Source organism: Malaclemys terrapin, chromosome 7 (genome assembly GCF_027887155.1).
Source record: "Malaclemys terrapin pileata isolate rMalTer1 chromosome 7, rMalTer1.hap1, whole genome shotgun sequence".
NCBI lineage: Eukaryota > Metazoa > Chordata > Testudines > Emydidae > Malaclemys > Malaclemys terrapin.
In genome coordinates, this window is record NC_071511.1 from 40,153,737 (window position 1) to 40,174,109 (window position 20,373).

Below are 20,373 nucleotides of genomic sequence, written 5' to 3' on the forward strand. Positions count from 1 at the left end.
GGTTGGATCCTCATTTGGTGTATATCACCATAGCTCCATTCAGTCAATGGAATAATGCCAGTCTACACCAGCTGAGGATCTGAAACCCCATAGGGAAACTTAAGAAAAATTACCAATAGAAAATTATTTCTGTGATGACAACTGAAATCATGCAAGCCTGCCGTAGTGAAGTTATAGTCGTTTTTAGAACTGAAATCATGACTTAGCCAATATTTGCAGTTCTTCTTATTAATGAAACATTTCATGCACTATAACTGATGGAGGAGTTAGACAGAAAAAAGAAGAAAGCCTGACAGCCTGTGGACATATCTTGTTTGTAATAATATTAGACTATCTTCCTCAGCTGTTACAGTAGCCTAGAGACAAGATCTCTCAAGAATATTTTTGACCCAATTAATTTCACAGTAGTTCCCCAGAGTGAATGTTGTGGTTTATTGTTTTTCAATTAACTCCAGGCTTGATGAAGGAAATAGCAAAAGTAAGAATCTTTGGTTTCTTTTCATATCTCTTGGCAAAATGCCTTGCTTTTCTTTTTTGTTTTTTAAACACTTCTTGGCAATGGCTGCAATCAATCAGTTTGGTTATCAGAAAAACACAGAAGTTGGTTCTAATTAATTAAAGACTATCGCAGTACTAATCATATGTAAGCAGTCCTGCAGGTTCACATATGTACTATCGATGCCATATGATTTAGTAATCAAATGGAGAATTGTTATTTGCTAAGGCCCCTTACACTGCAACTGTGTTTATGGATCCCTGCATCTATGATGAACTTCAGAACGGCTTTATACAGGGATTTCATGCTTGTGACCAGTGGCAGAATCATGGTCTACAAAGGTATTTTGTAAATTAATGGAATTTAGAGAAAATGAAAATACTATCACTCCTTTGGCAATTAAAATATAAGCCATCTAGTCCCTTTATGTGCTGGAAATATGTTCTTGTAGCTGTATGAAGTTTTCCATTTTTTTTAAGCACTCTAAGTCCCGAAAAGATTTTCTCCAAAGTGTGATTCTTTAGCATCTTGTTTTTCAATACGGCAAACTGGCAGAACAGCCGAGCTCTGTACTGACTATTCATTCCCAGGTGAAATTGAAGATTAAGGTTAACATGTATAAAGTCCTTCCTGGTTTAGGCCCCAGTATCTTAGAGACCTGCTTCCTTTCCACACACTACAATGACAACTGTGCTAGGCTGTCTCTCTTCTGTTTGTCCCTCAGGTGTCAGAGACAAGGTTTTTCAGTAGTAGACATTTGCCTCTTGAATTTGCACCTATGGGTTATTCTTCTAATTCTGCAATTTACTACATTTAGAATGAGATGCAACATGGCCTCCTGGTCCACATCTTCTGCTAGTTGTAGGTTCTTGAGTCTCCTTCCACTTGGTTTACTAGCTAGACTTTTCCAGCTATCAGTTTAGCTGTTAAGTCAGGCGCTGCAGGGAGCCATAGTGTATATAATTCCTTTGTCAGGAAATATTTGTTGCATCTAAACCTTTAAACTATGTCCAAATATTGCCTCAGTGATGGACACCTCAGAAATGTTTATAATCAACAATATAAAATTGTTAATAATTAAGGAGGAGGCCCTTTTGTTTGGAGAGTACACATCCTGCATACTGTACCTACTTTTGTTGTAGCCGTTGACTCTGAGGTTTGGAACTAGCAGTTCCTGTGGAAAGGAAAGTGGCTCAGTACCAGTTGCTGGCCTTCAGAATATCCCAAACCCTTAGGTCCCCTCCCCCAGCTGTCTACCCCATTGCACTAGAAGTGGTCCTGTACTCAGTGATAGCTTACAGTGTGAAATGCACAGAAAGAGATACTGTCTGTTATTAGAAAGACAAGGTGAATCACCAATAAAAGATATTTACCTCACTCACCTTGCCTCTCTAATATCCTGGCACCAACATGGCTACAACAACACTGCATACTGTTTGTCATGTCATACATATTACAGAAAATAAAGTATTTTTAAAAGAATCAACAGTAAGCAACATTACCTGGCTGTCAATTCCAAGCATAAGCAACATGGAGAAGAACAGAATTGCCCACAATGGAGAGACAGGTAACTGTGTCACGGCTTCTGGATAAGCTAAAAATGCCAGTCCAGGACCTGGTAACAGAAAGAAGAGATGGGTTATTAATTGTATATCTTTATTTTAGCTTTTATACAATGCAACAGGGTGGTGAAGGTATTTGCACCCTATGGTACTTCTGTTTTTGGTTTGTTTGCCATTCTGAAGACTAATGAGGTGCAAGTTGGGGTGGGATAGCTATATCAGGGAAATAGAGAGAAAATAAACTCTGCTATAGAGAAAAAAGTAAGTGGTACCTCAGGTTCAAATGTTTTAAATTAGAAGTAGTTCAAAATGCTGCTCCTAAAAGGCTGCCTTCGTGAGTTTCGATACTGCAAATATGCTTGCCTCTCTGGGACAGAATTTGCATCATCTTCAGGCTCCTTGGTGAACTATCTCTGCCTTTAACCTACACTCAAACAGTTGGTGATAGCTGTAACTACAGCCAGAACAGTCCTTAGGAAATGTGGAGACAGTTCCCCTCTGATATATGCAGAATAGATAAAAGGAATATCAAAGATAACTCTGATAGAGATGTAGATTCACTTTCCAGTATTTAGAATAGGACCATTTGCTATTTCATGGAATGATTTCTATTGCAATATACATTACTCTAACATAAGAAGTATCTTCTGACAGTGGTCAGGGCCAGATGCTTCAGAGAGAATGAACAGAACAGGGCAATTTTGAATGATCCATCCCGTCGTCCAGCACCAGCTTCTGGCAGTTGGAGGTTTAAGGACACCTGGACCATGAAGTTGCATTCCTGGCCATCTGGATAATAGACACTGATGGACCTATCCTCCATGAATTTATCTAATTATTGTTTGAACTCAGTTCACAACATCCCCTGGCAACGAGTTTCACAGGATGACTTCGCACTATGTGAAAAAGTACTTCCTTTTGTTAGTTTTAAACCTTCTGCCTATTAATTTCATCTGGTGATGACTAGTTCTTGTGTTATATGAAAGAGTAAGTAGCATTTCCCTATTCACTTTCTCCAAACCATTCATGATTTTATCGACCTCTACCATGTCCCCCCTTAAACGTCGCTTTTCTAAGATGAATGGTCGCAGTCTTTTTAAACTCTCTTCGTTTGGAAGGTGTTCTTATTTTCTTTGCCCTTCTCTGTACCTTTTCCAATTCGAATATATCTTTTTTGAGATAAGGCAACCAGAACTGCACACTGTATTCAAAGTGTGGGCATACCGTGGATTTATATAGTAGCATTATGATATTTTCTGTTTTATTATCTATTCCTTTCCTAATGGTTCATAACATTCTGTTCGCTTTTTTGACTGCTGCTGCACATTGAGCAGATGTATTCAGGGAACTATCCACGATGACTCAAAGATCTCCTTCTTGAGTGGTAACAGCTAATTTAGATCCCACCATTTTGAATGTGTAGTTGTGATTATTGTTTCGAATGTGCATTACTTTGCACTTTTCAGCATTGAATTTCAGCTGCCATTTTGTTGCCCAGTCACCTAGTTTAGGAAGATCCTTCTGTAATATTTTGCTTTCAGCTTTGGACTTAACTATTTTGAGTCATTTTGTGTCAACCGCAAATTTTGCCACGTCACTGTTCACTCCTTTGTCCAGATCATTTATGAATACATAGAACAGCACTGGTACCAGTATTCATGGTCTTTTTACTATGAAGCTCAAGGGGTGGAAGGTGAAGGGGGAAATGACCCTTATTAAAAAAGGAAAGAGTGTGTTTTTGTTGTCCTAGCACACTGGGAACTAGCTGTTGGTAGGCTGATGGAGAAACTCATAATAGTCTAAAGTAATCATAGAAATAAAATTGGAGTGCCTCTTCCTAAAGTGGATATCCTAGTTATTAACTGTAAATTTAATATAATCTTTATTCAGCTTTCACAGAAAATAAGTACATCTGTGATAACTGGCAGGGACATATTGTAGCTTTTGGAACAGCAAAGCAGCAAACAACATTAGATATCTGAATGTTATCATCTTCCAAGATGCTTACCTTCCAATATCCTCATTGCATATACTTTGATCTTTGCTGATCAGCATTATTAAATATGATTGGAATGCCTCCCACATGGCAAAAATCCCAGAAAGAGAAATATGGCCTTGCTTTTGCTGTGTTCATATGCACCAATGAAACAGAGTAGAGGTTGTGATGGTAGTGTCTTTAAAACTCTCTTGCTTCATACTACTTTTTACAAAATGAAATTGGAGCATTTAGAGAAAATGGTGTCAGGAATAAATACATCAAGACTCAAAGACCAAATATTTCAGATTGCAGCTTGCAATCTCGTCAGAAAAGATGTCATGTATTATCAAGCCTACGTGTTTAAAAAGAATATTAGAGGTGGTCCCAACCCAATATAGCAGATCTGCATTGCTCCATAATTTTGGGTTGTGGATTCTGAACTAGGATCTGCATCCAAATTTAGGGGTTAGTTCCTATCTCTGGATCAGACCAAAAATCCCAGCTCCAAACACCCTTGAACTAATGTGCATATAATATACCATGTATGAAATCCACATGTGGACCCTAGTTCCTGTCTAATAATAATGATGGCCTACACCTAACAAAAGGGAGCAAACATTATTCACAGCTTAATCCAAATCACACTCTGATTATATATATAAAAAGCAGGATATGAACCACATTTTTTCCAGTGTTGCTTCATGAGCTGATAAGCAAAACAGAGTCTGCTTCCAAAATCAAATCCCAGCAGGAACATGGAACTGCCAAACCAGATATGGCTATTGCACAGCATCTGTAGTGTAATTGTCAAATGAAATATACATAATATTCCAAAAGCCAGAGACATAGCAAATGTCATAAGATGCCTTTCCCAATTTATGTAGCCTATCTCCTGTTTGTGAAATCTAGGGAATGCCATCTGGCTGGTATTTTTCATTACTATTTGCATATTTTATTATACCAACATCGCCGAGAGAAGTAGCATTACAGCACTATACAGAGCAGAGAGTCATGTGCTCTCTGATTCTACAGAAAGGCTTTTTACAAGAGCAGCTGCTGATAATATTGATTAAAATCGAAGTCCAAAGACAGCCATATCATAGTTTCATGATACTGCATATTACTTTTTCAGAATCAAGGAGATGTGAAGCTCTGAATATGTGGAAGAAAAAAATATTGACAAATAAAATCCAAAACAAGTACCATGTATTAAGTCCTATATCAACATTAGAAGAGTTTGCTTCAAGATTAGAAACCAACACAACTCTCTGAACTAGTCCACTTCTATCTTAACTCTCTCTCCACTGTCCAAACATCATTGGGTAAAGTAGTATTTTGGGGAAAACAAACAAACATAATTATGACACAAAATAAACATTACTAGCCCATTCATGATCTCTTAGCACATTAACTGTGTTTTATTTAACATGGAGTGCTTTTTTGTAAACTGGGTCAAAAGTGGGTTTTTTAAAATTCAGGAAGGTCATTTAATAATTTCCCCATAACTGTATTGCTCTCATAACTATTCTGTAATTGTGGGTCATTCTGATATTTGTCTGGTATTTTAAAAATGTAAGAACAAAACTGTAAAGAGAGATTTCAGAGTAGCAGCCGTGTTAGTCTGTATCCGCAAAAAGAACAGGAGTACTTGTGGCACCTTAGAGACTAACAAATTTATTAGAGCATAAGCTTTCGTGGACTACAGCCCACTTCTTGCATCCGAAGAAGTGGGCTGTAGTCCACGAAAGCTTATGCTCTAATAAATTTGTTAGTCTCTAAGGTGCCACAAGTACTCCTGTTCTTTTTGTAAAGAGAGAATGACCCACATTGAAAACATTCTCGCTGTTTCTGTTTCCTTTCTGCTCATCTCACATTGTAAGGAAGAGCCCATGAGATCTTGCCAAGAATTGTTGGTGATGGTGATGCTGCTGCCCACCTTAGAACCTTTAGCATAGTATTAATAGGACTCACCTGAGATGTGGGAGACCAAGGTTCAGTTCCCTCTCCAGGCTTTAGAGTGATGCTCACTCTCTTTCTGGCCCAAGGAAAATTTAAGTATTTATCCACAGTGGAACAGCTTCAACAGGAGAGATTGAGGGAGCCCCCCTTAGCACAATGGGCAGAGCCCCTCTTAGCACCTGAGAAAAAGACCCCTGTTCAAATCCTCTCGCCTCCTCAGACAGCGGGGGGAATTAAACCTGAGTCTCCCACATCCCAAGACAGTGATCTAACCACTGGGCTAACAGTTATAAGCAGGGTTTGGCCACAACCACCTCTGGCTTGAATTTGAATGGGATCCGATCCAGTAGCCGGTGACTGAGTGTGAGTATCAGATCAGGCCCTGCATATGAGCTAGGCAAACAAATGCCTGTTTTCCCCTGCTCTGTGGATTGCTCTGGGACTTAGACTTGAGACAGGCGACTGGATGCCTAGAGTGAGGCAGCAATGCAGTTGCCCAAAGGCAGGAGGGAAGTTTTACTTCAAACACATAGGCCCCAAGTGAGTTTAGGTACCAACAGTGTTCGGTGGCAGCCTAGCAGGACTTTTGTGGACCACAGTAGAACCTAAAATGGGGACTTAAGTGCCTAAGGACCTTTGTGGATCTGAGCCTCAGGTGCCTCAGAATGCATTTAGAAGCCTAACATTTGGCACCCAGGTTTGGAATTGTTGGCAACTGTTCACAGATGCCACTGGAAATCTTTATGCAGTCACATAGAAATCAAATGCACAACTCAAGAAGGTTATTTCTCACACCATTGACTTTCACAGCCATCAAATGGGAACTTTACATGTCCTTACAGGTTTCTGGCTAATTCCTCTGTGCCTATATTCTGCTTAAGACAGTTAACATTCTTGCGATTCAAGTTCTATTCATAAGAAGACCAGAAGGGTATTTTATAATTGGGTTATTCATAATAACATGGTAAGACACACTACTCTGCTGTCCCACAGCCAGTGACTTACAGTTATCAGCATGTTCCTCCATGAGGTTACAGTTGCTGTGTATCTGTATGGATATCTGGAATGGCAACTGACTCGTGGCAACCATCAGTTCTAGTAAGCTAAGCTTTTTCACTTGAGGTCAAGTCAGTGAATTTCAAGCAAAATACAGCAGATTCCTGCTAACCAGGAGACCCAACTTATTGTCCTAATAAAACAATTGTCCTGATAAGGGGCCCAATCCTGCTCCCATTGCTAACAGAAGTTTTGCCATTGACTTGGAGAGGCACAGGGTCATGTCGCTAGAAAATAAGTCAGTAAGGAAAAAGTAATGACCATATTGGAAAGTTGGACAATGAAATAATGAATGAATGAGTAAAAATAGACAAACAGAACAGATTGTCGCTGCATTTCATCTGTATTTATTCTACTTTGGGAACCATCACAGCAAAGGGCTGGTGCGCAGATTTTCACACCTGTTTAACACCCAGTTAAGCACCTGACATGCTGAACGTGTCCCCATTTGTTAATATTGTCTCCTGTAAGTAGCAGTCCCTGTCATCCATTCTCCTTAGCACAAGCTGGATCCCTATAATCAGGGCCGGCTCCAGGCACCAGCGGAGGAAGCGGCACATGCTAAGGGATGGCATTCCATTCATTCTTGGGACGGCACAGTCCGGGCGGCTTTTTTTTTTTTTTTGCTTTGGCAGTTTGGGCTTTTTTTTTTTTTTTGATTGGGGTGGGAAAAATGGTAGAGCTGGCACTGCCTATACTGGACTACCTTGAGAGACTTGAAACAATTCATATTCATCTCTCTCTCTCTCTGTATGTGTATGTGTGTATAAGGTGCAACTGAGTTAACAAGAAGCTGAAGGGCCTAATAGGGGAAATATTAAATATGTTGATAATCAATCAGTAACAAATTAATCAAGAACCAATAATCAATAGCATTTTTAATTGCAATTACAAGTTCAATAAGTAACATTCCCTCAAGTTCAGATTTGTTCAACAACAACTGACTTGGGATAAGTCAGCTTTGATTGGATGTATTAATCAAACAGTTAGTAAGACAGCACATGCACAGAGAGGCATATAATTAACAAAAGCTGTGGAAGAACTTCCCTGTAGTTTCTCACAGCACGTGTCCAGTCTGCTGATGGTCTTTCTTCCTCATAATTTCTTGGGGGTAATTATGTCCTTGTTACCCTTCATTGTTTATTATTCTGGCCAGGGCTGTTCTGGCTGCCTAGGGCACCCAAAAATTTGGGGCACCCCGGGGTCTTAGTGTCCACCCTCACACTTGTTCCTATCTCTGTTCTGACCCTTCCTGCAGACTCCCAACACAGCTGGCTGCTGCAGCTTGGTGAGTCTTCCTCCAGAGGGGATATAGTACTTAAAAGTGAAAAAGCCTGCCAGACCTATTAGCACAATATTGAAACTGTTAAAGGGCCATTCAAGTGGTAATGAAGCCATTTAACAGACATTTGCCAACCTCCAGGTATATACTGTCAGTTTCTGAATTTACTGACAAAAACTGTTGTGCATTACTGTAATATTTACTTTACTCAGAACATGTTAGTCTACAGGACCTTAGTTTAAAATTTGTTTTAAAAATATTTAATTAGTGTGTTACTGAAGATTATAAAATCACATATCTAAAAAATCCTTGGATAGATTTTTAGATGCACAATCTGAGTATTCATCTTTAGCCTTAAATGCTTGGATCTTCAGACATATAGTTTTTTAAATAAATCCTTCAAAAGACCACCCTGAGCTAAAATACACATGTAAGCCTGGGCTGTCATCAGTCATAGGGGCACCAGTTTAATAATATTGCATAGGGCCCCATAAATCCTAAGGACAGCCCTGATTCTGGCCCCTGGCTATTGCCTCTTTTGGTACACACAGGTTGTGCAAACGTTCGGAACAAAAATGGTGTAACCAGCCTGATTTTGTTGGCAGCTCAGAACTCAGAGTAGGTTTGTGGAAACTTTCTCAATATCACAAGTTTTCTGAGTGAACCTGGGATGATTCATGGTTTAGCTCCAAACCAGGTGGAAACATGGACATTTCAACTAACCTTCACTTTTATTTTTAGTTCATTGAAATCAAACTAGCTGGGTTTGCTAATAAGTGACTAATTTCACTAACCTTCACTTTTATTTTTAGTTCATTGAAATCAAACTAAGCAAAAACTCAACAGGTGTTTCTAAAGTTCCCTGTTTCATTGCAACTTTCCACCTGTCTCAACACCTGCTAGTTAGTCCTTTCATATGCCCTTTACTGGATAATGTAATCCATTACAAATCTTGGAGTTACTATATTGTAAAAATACAGTTCAAAATAGGTTAAGGGTTACTACACAATGAAATTCCATTCTTCATTAGACATCTTTATCTTAACTGCAAAGCAGCATGGGAGGCTTGTGCTCCAGCAAGCCCTAAAACCTTTCTTGGACTATCTTAAGTGTGAACAAATAATTAAATGGAATTATTGGATAAAATATATATTGCTGTAAACAGACTAATGGATACCACTGAATTGCTTAAAGAAATAGGTTGCCTACCTGATGCTGCAACATCTGCAAGAGACCTCTTTGTGACATTAGCCATGAATCCAACAATGGAGAAGATGACAAAGCCAGCAAACATACTTGTGCATGAATTTATGCAGCACACTATGATGGAATCCCTGAAAAAAAGAAAAAGGTGCATTAGACTAATAAATAAAGCAATACTGATTACCTTCCAATACTTTCTATTATCCTCATGAGAGGAAGGATGATGGTCTTATGGTTAAGGCACTTGACTCAGCACTTCTGGATTCAATTCTTTGACATACTTTCTCTGTGACCTTGGACAAGTCACATAATTTCTCTGGGCTTCAATTCACTATTAGTAAAATGGGGATACTACTACTTTGGTCTTTTCTATTTAGATTCTTTGATCTTAGGATCCAGAAATGTTTCTTGCTACATATTTGTACAGCCCCCAGCACAGTGCAGCCCTGATCAAAGTAGGGATGACTAAGTCCTACTATAATATATATAACAATACGTTTACCTGTAAACATTGTTGTGGAAAGGGTTGTAACTTCCAAGAGCAATCAGTGAACCAAGACCCAAACCATAGGAGAAAAAAATCTGCGTGGCAGCATCAAGCCAGACCTAATTGCAGAAAGCAAATTTTTTTTACTATGCGTAGATGTACACTTTGATGGCTGCTTAGATACTTTGTTAATGGTGAGCAATTAGCATGGAACTTTGGTTTACAAGAATTAAATGTTTACCTCAGAATCAGAAAGCTTACTGAAGTTAGGAGTGATATAGAATAAAATGCCTTCCTTTGCCCCAGGCAGTGTCACTCCACGGAAGAACAGGATAACCAGCATGACGTATGGATAAGTAGCGGAGAAATATACCACCTAACAGAAAGAAACAAGGAATTGTAAGCATGGAGTTAGAATGGGCTCTTTACATTAACTTTCAATAGCTTTAGCTACTTGCTTCACAAGAATACAGTGATAGGAACCCAGATTTGTTTTTCAATCCGGAATGCTGGGCAAGGGTCAAATTTAGTGGGGAAGTGATGGTATACTGCTCTTTATTCCCACATACCAGGTCCAGAATCCTCTACTCACCAAATGTAAATAACATCCCCCTCCAACTGCTCTGCCACCTGCTCTTAGGGCCAGAGGCTGGGGAGAGGTCAGGGTTGCCCCTGAGGCACTGGTTCACACTGCTCTTGTCCTCATTGCTGGCAGTGTGAGCACCAGTGCTGCCATGCAGAGCTCAGCCTGGAGGAGAGCACCATATGGCTCTGTTCTTCCCATCCCATGAGCTCTATCCCTGATAGCAGAGATCTGCTCCTACATCAGGGAGAGGGGAGAGGTGGAAGACATTTGTGGGTGACAGAATTGCCCTGAATTGGTTCTTGACATCATCTGGCTTCCAAAAGCCCTGGGATAGGTTGTTGTGAAGTCAGGCCACAAAAATGGATTGGCTGCCTCCTGGGAAAGTATGAAAGGAGGAGGAGAAGGGAAATTCTGGATGGCAGCCATTTCTTTTGAACAGGCTAAGTGTCCAACTATCAGCTTAACCTGAAAGTGGAGAGTGAGAAGAAGGCTTTCAATTGGTCACATCAAAATTTATGTGCGAAATTCACTTCAGTGCCGTATGGTAACATCCCTAGAGTGGAGTCTGAATCTGACAGCTACACTATGGTTATGTCTACACTACCGCTGTATGCTCCAATGATTGATACACCCGGGGTTGATTTAGCGGGGTCTAGTGAAGACCCTCTAAATTGATGGCAGAGCTCTCTCTGGTCAACCCCGGTACTCCACCCTGAACAAGAAGAGTAAGGTAAGTCAATGAGAGAGTGTCTCCCGTCGACCCAGTGCTGTGTAGACACCGCAGTAAGTCGACCTAAGCTACTTGAAAAACGTAGCTGGAGTTGCATAACTTAGGTTAACTTACTGCAGTAGTGTAGACATAGCCCTAGTTCTCTCTTCAGATAAGTGGCAAATCATCTGAATGTCATCTTCAGTCTATATATGAAGGGAGCATAAGTGATCTCTCTCCTGCCATCCATCTCCACCCTCTGACAAACAGAGGCTAGGGACACCATTCCTTACCCATCCTGGCTAATAGCCATGAATTTATCCAGTTCTCTTTTAAACACTGTTATAGCCCTAGCCTTCACAACCTTCTCAGGCAAGGAGTTCCACAAGTTGACTGTGCGCTGTGTGAAGAAGAACTTCCTTTTATTTGTTTTAAACCTGCTGCCCATTAATTTCATTTGGTGGCCCCTAGTTCTTGTATTATGGGAATAAGTAAATAACTTTTCCTTATCTACTTTCTCCACATCACTCATGATTTTATATACCTCTAGCATATCCTCCCTTAGTCTCCTCCTTTCCAAGCTGAAAAGTCCTAGCCTCTTTAATCTCTCCTCATATGGGACCCGTTCCAAACCTCTAATCATTTTAATTGTCCTTCTCTGAACCTCTTCTAGTGCCAGTATATCTTTTTTGAGATGAGGAGACCACATCTGTACGCAGTATTCAAGATGTGGGCGTACCATCGATTTATATAAGGGCAATAATATATTTTCCGTCTTATTCTCTATCCCCTTTTTAATGATTCCTAACATCCTGTTTGCTTTTTTGACTGCCTCTGCACACTGTGTGGACGTTTTCAGAGAACTATCCACGATGACTCCAAGATCCAAGGGAGCAGACATGCACTCAACAGTCACTAAATTAGCTCCTTTCAGTTGTCTGTATTTTGCTGCCGAATGATCGTGTTTTATATCTTGTTGGTGTGCCAAATCCTGGTCCCCTGCACAAAGGCCAATGTCCTATGTGGGAATTGATGGTGTAGAATCCTGCACCCCAACCCAGCAGTAGACTGCATCTGCTGCTACAGACAATGAGCTACAGCAGCACATACCTCCATGGCACTTCTTCCCAAGACTTGCTAATTTGGAGAGGTGTTTTTTAATCACAAAAGGGGTAGTGGGCACAACATAAAAACACAGTGAAGCCCAAGGGTCTATGTTAAATGCTGTTCCCAGTCCCAGGCCATCCCCAGGGAAGTAGGGAGGGAGTAGTCCTTACCTTCCCTGCAGCACGACAGCAATTTTGTCTGGCTCCAGCAAGGGCTGTGCAAGGGGGAAAGGCTCTTTGTACCCTTTCCAACCTAGTGTGCAGCTGCATAAAGGCCAGGCCTTAGAATTATACTGTAGCTACATTTCAAATGCATGTAGTTAATGTACAGTGAATGTTGTTTTTGGTAAATACACTGCAATTATATTACTATCACCAGCGGATATTCACAATATAGGTATATAGTAATGAGAATACAGGAGTATTGGAAAGCATATGTCCTAGTGGCAGAGTTATGGTTTAACATAAAGACTTAATTGTCTAGAATGGGATTTATAAGTATTGATGGTCACAGAAGACCCTGAATGATAATATCCAAACTGTTGCATGTTTCAATTTTTTTGGCCTGATTCTCATTTATTCGAAGGCTGTTTTAACCTGTCCTGGCAAGGTAAAGGGGCCTCTAACTGGATGTAAACAACCTGCTCCCCTTTACACTGCCATTGTGGTGCAAAGAAGCCTTAGGGTAGCTAAGAATTAAGTCCTTAAACTATAACCTCTCCCCCAATACCCCACACACACAGAGCTGCTTCATTAAGCAAGGACTTACTTGTTGATCCAAAGTATGAAGTTGTGAATTTCTTCTTACACACAGGATTTTGTGCAAAGTACATGTGACAGGTACAGGTACATTACTAAACATATTGGGCCAGATTCACCAACTGTGGTGCAGGGAGGTGTACATCACATCTACATCCATTTTACATGATTTTAAATTGACCCATTTTTCGTGAAGCTTTTCATTATTTTTGTATGGACATTTTTAGTCATTGTTTGCAGTGCTGTTGTAGCTGTGTTGGTTCCAGGAGATGAATGGGCAATTGCCCACTTCATTTTAAGTGGAGTTCTATAACATGTGTGAACCTCTTATGCTGAACTAGTTGTCCCATCTTGTATTTAGCTTGGAGACTATAATTGCTTTCTCCAGACCTGGGGAAATGCTCTGTGAAGCTTGAAAGCTTGCCCCTTCCACCAACAGAGGTTGATGCTACAAAAGATATTCCCTCACCAATCAGGTCTCTCTCTCGCTCTCATTTTTAGTAATTATCAAGTAATTTTTGAGTAATTATCAAAACCCTTCAAACACTGTTACAAAATGCTTTACAAAGAAATCCAGGGCAAAAAAAATGGAAGATTTTAAACTTTGTAGTAGGGCAGCATTCAATATCTCAGAGGCATTTTCCAGAAAGATGTCTGTCACTAGTACATCTTGCCTTACGAATTTTAAAAATACTTGGTTGAGCAAAATAGACATAGTTTTAGTTTAAGAGCACTTACAACAGTTCTAAATCTTACCTTTCCTGTCCAGCCTACCCCCTTCCAGATGCAAAAATACACTAGAATCCAGGCAATTGCCAGTGTAATCGCTAATGGCCATCGGATTTGCCCTGGCTTTTCCAGTCCATCTGTCATTTGGTGCATGTTGCGTCTAGAATCAGCAAAAAGAATGGCGCATTGGACAACTGCTTATTCTGAAGTGGGTATGTATATGTATTATAACAAGCTGAACTATGTATATGCACACAAATGATGTATAGAGAGATTCTGCTCAGCTTACTCCCAAAATTCGACCACAGCACTTGTCATGTTGGTGGTATTTACTATACTGTAATTGGAGAAACAGCGCTCTGTGTTCCATGCGTTTCCACATTGTCTCCAAGGAAGAGTCTATTTAAAAAGAAAAAATATGAGTCAAGCTACTAAAAATGTTTTACAAGTAAACATTACCTCAGGTATATTCTCTTACTAGGAATGACAGCTGATTCGAAAGCTGATGTAGGTTGAGTTCTGCACTGCACGTATATCCCTGGGGGAATGTCTGCCATAAAAGTTATTTAACTTCTTCTCTATCATATGAATCAAATGTGAAAATGTTTCCTCCTTTCTTCACCATATCAGGCAAAAATGTTTCAGAATCAGCTAAGCCTCTCAAAATGTGAGAGTGTATTGACAGTTCTTTAAGCTATGGCTGCTCTGGAGAGGAGCTCAAGAGTCCTTGTTACATTAAAGGTAATGAAATGTGACTATTATTGAGCACACCATATCCAAAGGTTTCAGTTTTCCTCTCAGACTGAGGAGGAGAGATGTTTACAGGAACATGAACTACAATTGCTATTTTCCAGTGGCATTTTATACAACAGTGTTCCTTACTTTAAGAATTGATGTTTTGATAAAACCAGAATCTAATGACTGAATATCTGTGCAGGTAATTTTGGACAACGCTGATGTCAATAAAATATAAACCCTGTTGATAGTCATACTTTTGGAAGCCAGTGATTTTATATATTATTGCAGACTATTGCACAAGTTACAGCACACAAAGTGAGTTTATCAGAGACTTCATGGGAATTGAAAGTCAAAATACTCCAATTTAGACCCCAATCCTACACTCCTAACATATATCAGACTACCAACAACTTTGTTTCATGAAGAACATGTTATGCAAAATCCAGAAAATGTTATGTGCAAATAGAATATAGTCACAAACAAAGAAACTTGGTTCTTTAAGAGGACCAATTTCCCAGATCTGAAAGCAATCTTGAGCAGAATTGAGTGGGAGGAAAAAAGTAAAAGTGTGAATAATACTTGGGAATTGTTTTAGAATGCTTTAAGAAAATGTTTAAGAAAGCTGAAAGGTATCAATGACAAAAAATCTATGGCCAGTAAGGTTAAGGAAAATAGGAAGAAATTCTTTAAATGCATCATCAACTAACAAAATCCTAATATTGGTATTGAATCATAATCTCATAGAACCATAGAGTTAGAAGGGACTTTAAGGGTCATATAGTGGCCAAGATGAAGGATTTGTTGTGTCTAAACCATCCAAGACAGATGGCTATCCAGCCTCTTTTTGAAAACCTCCAGTGAAGGAACTTCCACGACTTCCCTAGACAGTCTGTTCCATTGTCCTATTGGTTTTACAGTTAGGAAGTTTTTCCTGAGATTTAATCTAAATCCACTATGCTATAATTTGAACCCATTGCCTCTTGTCCTGCCCTCTGTGGCAAAAGAGAACAATTTTTCTCCATCTTTCTAATGGCAGCCTTTCAAGTATTTTAAGATTGCTATTGTGGCCCCCCTTAATCTCCTCTTTTCCAAACTAACAATACCCAGTTCCTCCAGCCTTTGCTCATATGGCTGCATTCCATCCTTTTGCTCATACTGTTGCCCACCTCTGGATCCTTTCCAGTTTCTCTATGTCCTTTTTATACAGCGGTGACCAAAATTGGACACAGTACTCCAGCTGAGGCCTAACTGGCGCCAAGTAGAGTGGTACTATCACCGCCCGTGACTTGCATGCTATGCCTCTATTACTGCAACCCAAAATTGCATTTGATTTTTTTTACAACAGCATTGCATTGTTGATTCATGTTGAGGTTGTGATCCATCACAACTTCCAGATCCTTCTCAGCAGTGCTGCTGCCAAGCCAGTTATCCCACATTCTGTATTTGTGCATTTGGTTTATCTTCCCTAAGTGTAGCACCTTACATTTGTCTTTGTTGAATTTCATTTTGTTGTTTATAGCCCAGTTCTCCAATTTATCAAGATCCCTTTCAACTTTAATTCTATACCCCAAAATGTTTGCAACCTCCCCTAGCTTTGTGCCATTTGCAAATTTGATCAGTGTGCTTTCTATTCCTATATCCAGGTCATTAATAAAGATATTAAATAACACTGGACCCAGAACAGATCTCTGCGGAACCCCACTTAAGACCTCCCTCCAATCTGACATCATTCCATTAATAGTTACTCTTTGTTTGTGGCTGTATAACCAATTATGTATCCACTTAACAGTAGTTCTGCTGAACCACCATTTCTTCAGCTTACTTATAAGAATGTCATGTGGGACTGTATCAAAAGTCTTGCTAAAGTCCAGGTATATTATGTCCACTGCATTCCCCCTATCACCAAACCAGTTACCTTGTCAAAGAAGAAAATCCAGCTGGTTTGGCATGATTTGTTCTTATTAAATGCATGCTGGCTGCTAGTGATCACTCCTTCATCCTCCAACTATTTGCAAATGGAATGTTTTATACATGGCTCTAGTAGCTTCCCAGGTATCGAGGTCAATATTATATTTGTTCAATATTAGATAAGGATGGTAAAATTGTCTATCATGAGTGAAAAAAGAAGACGTTTTCAATAAATATTTATGTTCTGTATTTGTAAAGAAGCAGGATGTTGTATTCACATCTTACAGCAGGGGTTCTCAAACTGGGGGTCGGGAACTCTCAGGGGGTTGCGAGATTATTACATGGGAGGTAGCAAGCTGTCAACCTCCACCCCAAACCCTGCTTTGCCTCCAGCATTTATAATGGTGTTAAATATATAAAAAAGTGTTTTTAATTTATTAGGGGGTCACACTCAGAAGCTTGCTATGTGAAAGGGGTCACCAGTACAAAAGTTTGAGAACCACTGTCTTACAGCGATAAGGAAATTCTTTCTATTCCATTAGTAAATGGAAAGGGTGTTAAACAGAAATTGTTAAAGTCAAACATTTTTAAATCAACAGGACACCCATAAGTATTAAAAGAATTGGCTGAGGGGCTCTCTGAATCACTAAAATTAATTGTTAATAAATCTTGGAACACTGGGAAAGTTCCAGAGGACTGGAAAAAACTTTATGTTGCACCAATATTTTAGAAGAGTTAATGAGATGACCTAGGATATTACAGGCTGGTTGGCCTGATATAAATGCCGGGAAAGATCATAAAAAGACTGATATGGGATGCAAGCAGTAAAGAAATAAAGGAGAGTCAACAAACAGATTTGATGCCTTTTTGAGATTACAGTTTTGCTTGATTAAGGCTGCTGTATTAACTTAATAGACTTAGACTTTTGTGAAACATTTGACTTAGTCCCATAAAAATATCAGCACTATGCAAAATCAGTATAGTGCAAATTAAATGGCTCAATAACTGGTTAGCTCAGTGGTTCTCAAACTTTTGTACTGGTGACCCCTTTCACATAGCAAGCCTCTGAGTGCGACCCCCCCAATACATTAAACACTTTTTTATATATTTAACACCATTATAAATGCTGGAGGCAAAGCAGGGTTTGGGGGTGGAGGCTGACAGCTTGCGACCCCCCATATAATAATCTCACGACCTCCTGAGGAGTCCTGACCCCCAGTTTGAGAACTCCTGGGTTAGCTGATATATCTCAAAGTAATTACTGTATAAATAAATGGGGAATTTTCCTAAGGGGTGTTTCTAGTGGGATTCTACAGGAACCTGCTCTTGATTCAGTGCTATTCAATATCTTTTATCAATAATCTGGAAGAAAATATAAAATCATTTCTAATAACATTTGCAGATAACACAAAAAATGGTGGAGAGGTAAATAATGATAAGGACAGGTCAGTTACACATACTGTCCTGGACTGTTTGGTCAAGTACACTTTTGTTTGAACAATGTGCACTTTAATATAGCTAAATGCAGTCATATATCTTGCAACAAAGAACTTGTTTGGGAGACAATATTTTGATATGGAGTGACACTGAAAAGAACTTAGGGGTAATGGTAGATAGCCAATTGGACAATAGTTTCCAGTGCAATGCTGTGGGTAAGAGAGCAAACAATCTCTGGATGCATAAGAGGAGGAATTTCAAGTAGGAGTAGAGAGATGGTATTACCTATGTATACAGCATTAGTGAGGCCATTACTGAAATATAGTGTCCAGTTCTGAAGTTCCCATTTCAAAAATAATATTGAAAAACTGGAAAGGGTTCAACAAAGAGCTGCAAGAATTATTCAAAGTCTGGAAAATATGACTCAGAGTGAGACACTCAAGAACCTCATTTTATTCAGTTTATCCAAGAGAAGGTTAAGAGGTAACTTGATCATGGTCTACAAGTATCTACATAGGGAAGACATTTCTGATAGATGTAGCAGAGAAAAGCATAATAAGATCCAGTGGTTGGAAGCTGAAGCTAGACAAATTCAGACTAATAATAAGGCCCAACTCTTTTTTAGCTGTGAGGGTAACTGACCATTGGAACAACTCACTTAGGGACATGGTGGATTCTCTGTCACTTTCAATCTTTAAATCAAGACTAACAAATATGTTATAGCTGAAACAGACATTATGAGTCTGATGCAGAAATTACTGAGTGATGTTCTATGGCCTGTGTTATACAGGAACTCAGACTAGATGACCATAATTGTCCCTTATGGCCTTAAATCTATGAATCATGAAAACACCTTAAGTCCCTAACTAAGGCACTTGTCCAGAAACAAGATGCAAGTTCTGATGGAGTATGTATTCATTTCAATTCAATGTGTTTTGAAAGTGGCTTTACCAAATTGTTTTTTCTACCCATTTTTTTAAATTTATAGAAAACGAAAGTTTCTTAAATACGAACTATAGAAAATAACGAGAAGCAAAGTAAAGCTTCCTTAGAAAAGCCAAGTCAAAAGAGACTAATGGAAGCTGAATTTCCATTGTGGCATGCACAATACTGAACAACAAAACATCATCAACAAACTGAGCCAGATTCTTGACTCTGCCATGGCTCCTTTCAGCCACTTCATTGGCACAAATTAGTCATACAGCTGTCTTAACTGACCTCCTTAAGTTTTCCCCTATGTAGATGGTTCCTCGATAATACAGAACCATGCTTCTGCATTGGTGTGGGGCATGGTTGGAGTGCCACTGCACTCTGGCAATCCAGGGCTTCCAAAAGACCTCTCTGGAGTTACAAACTGCCTTGAGGCTGCTCTAAAATGCACTGAGGGGAACTGAACCGATCTCAGGATTGGGGAACCCCAAAGATGCAGAAAAGCTATCTTTGTCCTCCCCCGTCCACGGTCTTCTGACGAACAGAGCTTGGCCAGCCCAGAGAATCTGGGCCTCTATCTTATAACAACATGGCAGCATAGAGAAAAATGTTTCTAAAGAGGAGTTGTTGTTCTGTGCTCACCAAGTGCTACATTGTTGTTTGTTTCTTTCTTTCTCTTTGGGGGAGAAGAGTGGAGCATCTTGGTAAATAAGGAACACAAGATCAGATCTGTTTTACCTACGCTTGCTCTGAGGAGAACTAAATGGAAGGCATCTCCTACAATCTATAGATCACACATATGGGTGGAATACCACTTAAATTTCCATGAAATTCAATTCAGTATATAGTGGAAGAGAATGAAGATTGATTTAGACTGCGCTCTACAAGAAGTGTGTTGTCCTGAGGCAAAACTCTCATTCATTTTAATAGGAGTTTTGACTGGGTAAGAACTTCATAAAAACTGCATGAGTGGGTCCAGTTGTACAGCAATGGTGCTTAATACATTATGAATAATAAATATGAAATTAATAAGTCCAAAATTTCAATGTGCCAACTGTAGATCCAGTTATAATAGACCTCTATTTTAGTGATATTGCTTGTTGACAAAAACAATACTCAACTTTAGAGCTCATTTAAATCTTTCAACTGAAATATTTTTCTAATGAAAAATAGGGTTTCTTTGAACACAGTATTTTGCATGAAAATGTCTTTTGACAACATTTTTGGTCTTTTGACAACACTTCTGGTCTTTTAAGGGGAAATTTTGAAATGAAACAAAACTTCTTTGAAACTGAAATTTATTTTGTTTCAGTTTTTGAAAACCAAAAACATTTCAAATTTCCTTCTCCCCCCATTTTTCTGTCTTCCTTCTTTTTCCCACTAAGTGCAACAAAGTGAATAATGTCCAAAGTTTTTTTTTTCCTCCATCACTTTTTTCACTGTATCTT

The 20,373-nt window shown here is 39.3% G+C and overlaps 1 protein-coding gene across 6 annotated transcripts in view; it reads right to left on the reverse strand.

The window, feature by feature from the left end:
• SLC6A1 (solute carrier family 6 member 1) overlaps positions 1 to 20,373 on the reverse strand; it is a 134,134-nt gene that overhangs the window by 14,990 nt on the left and 98,771 nt on the right. For all 6 annotated transcript variants that reach the window (XM_054036118.1, XM_054036119.1, XM_054036117.1 and 3 more), the window contains exons 5-10: positions 14,202 to 14,311; positions 13,940 to 14,072; positions 10,265 to 10,399; positions 10,039 to 10,142; positions 9,543 to 9,667; positions 1,999 to 2,111 (exon numbers count right to left, since the gene is read on the reverse strand). In XM_054036118.1, the coding sequence (XP_053892093.1) occupies positions 1,999 to 2,111; positions 9,543 to 9,667; positions 10,039 to 10,142; positions 10,265 to 10,399; positions 13,940 to 14,072; positions 14,202 to 14,311 (720 nt within the window). The remainder of the gene's footprint in view (positions 1 to 1,998; positions 2,112 to 9,542; positions 9,668 to 10,038; positions 10,143 to 10,264; positions 10,400 to 13,939; positions 14,073 to 14,201; positions 14,312 to 20,373) is intronic.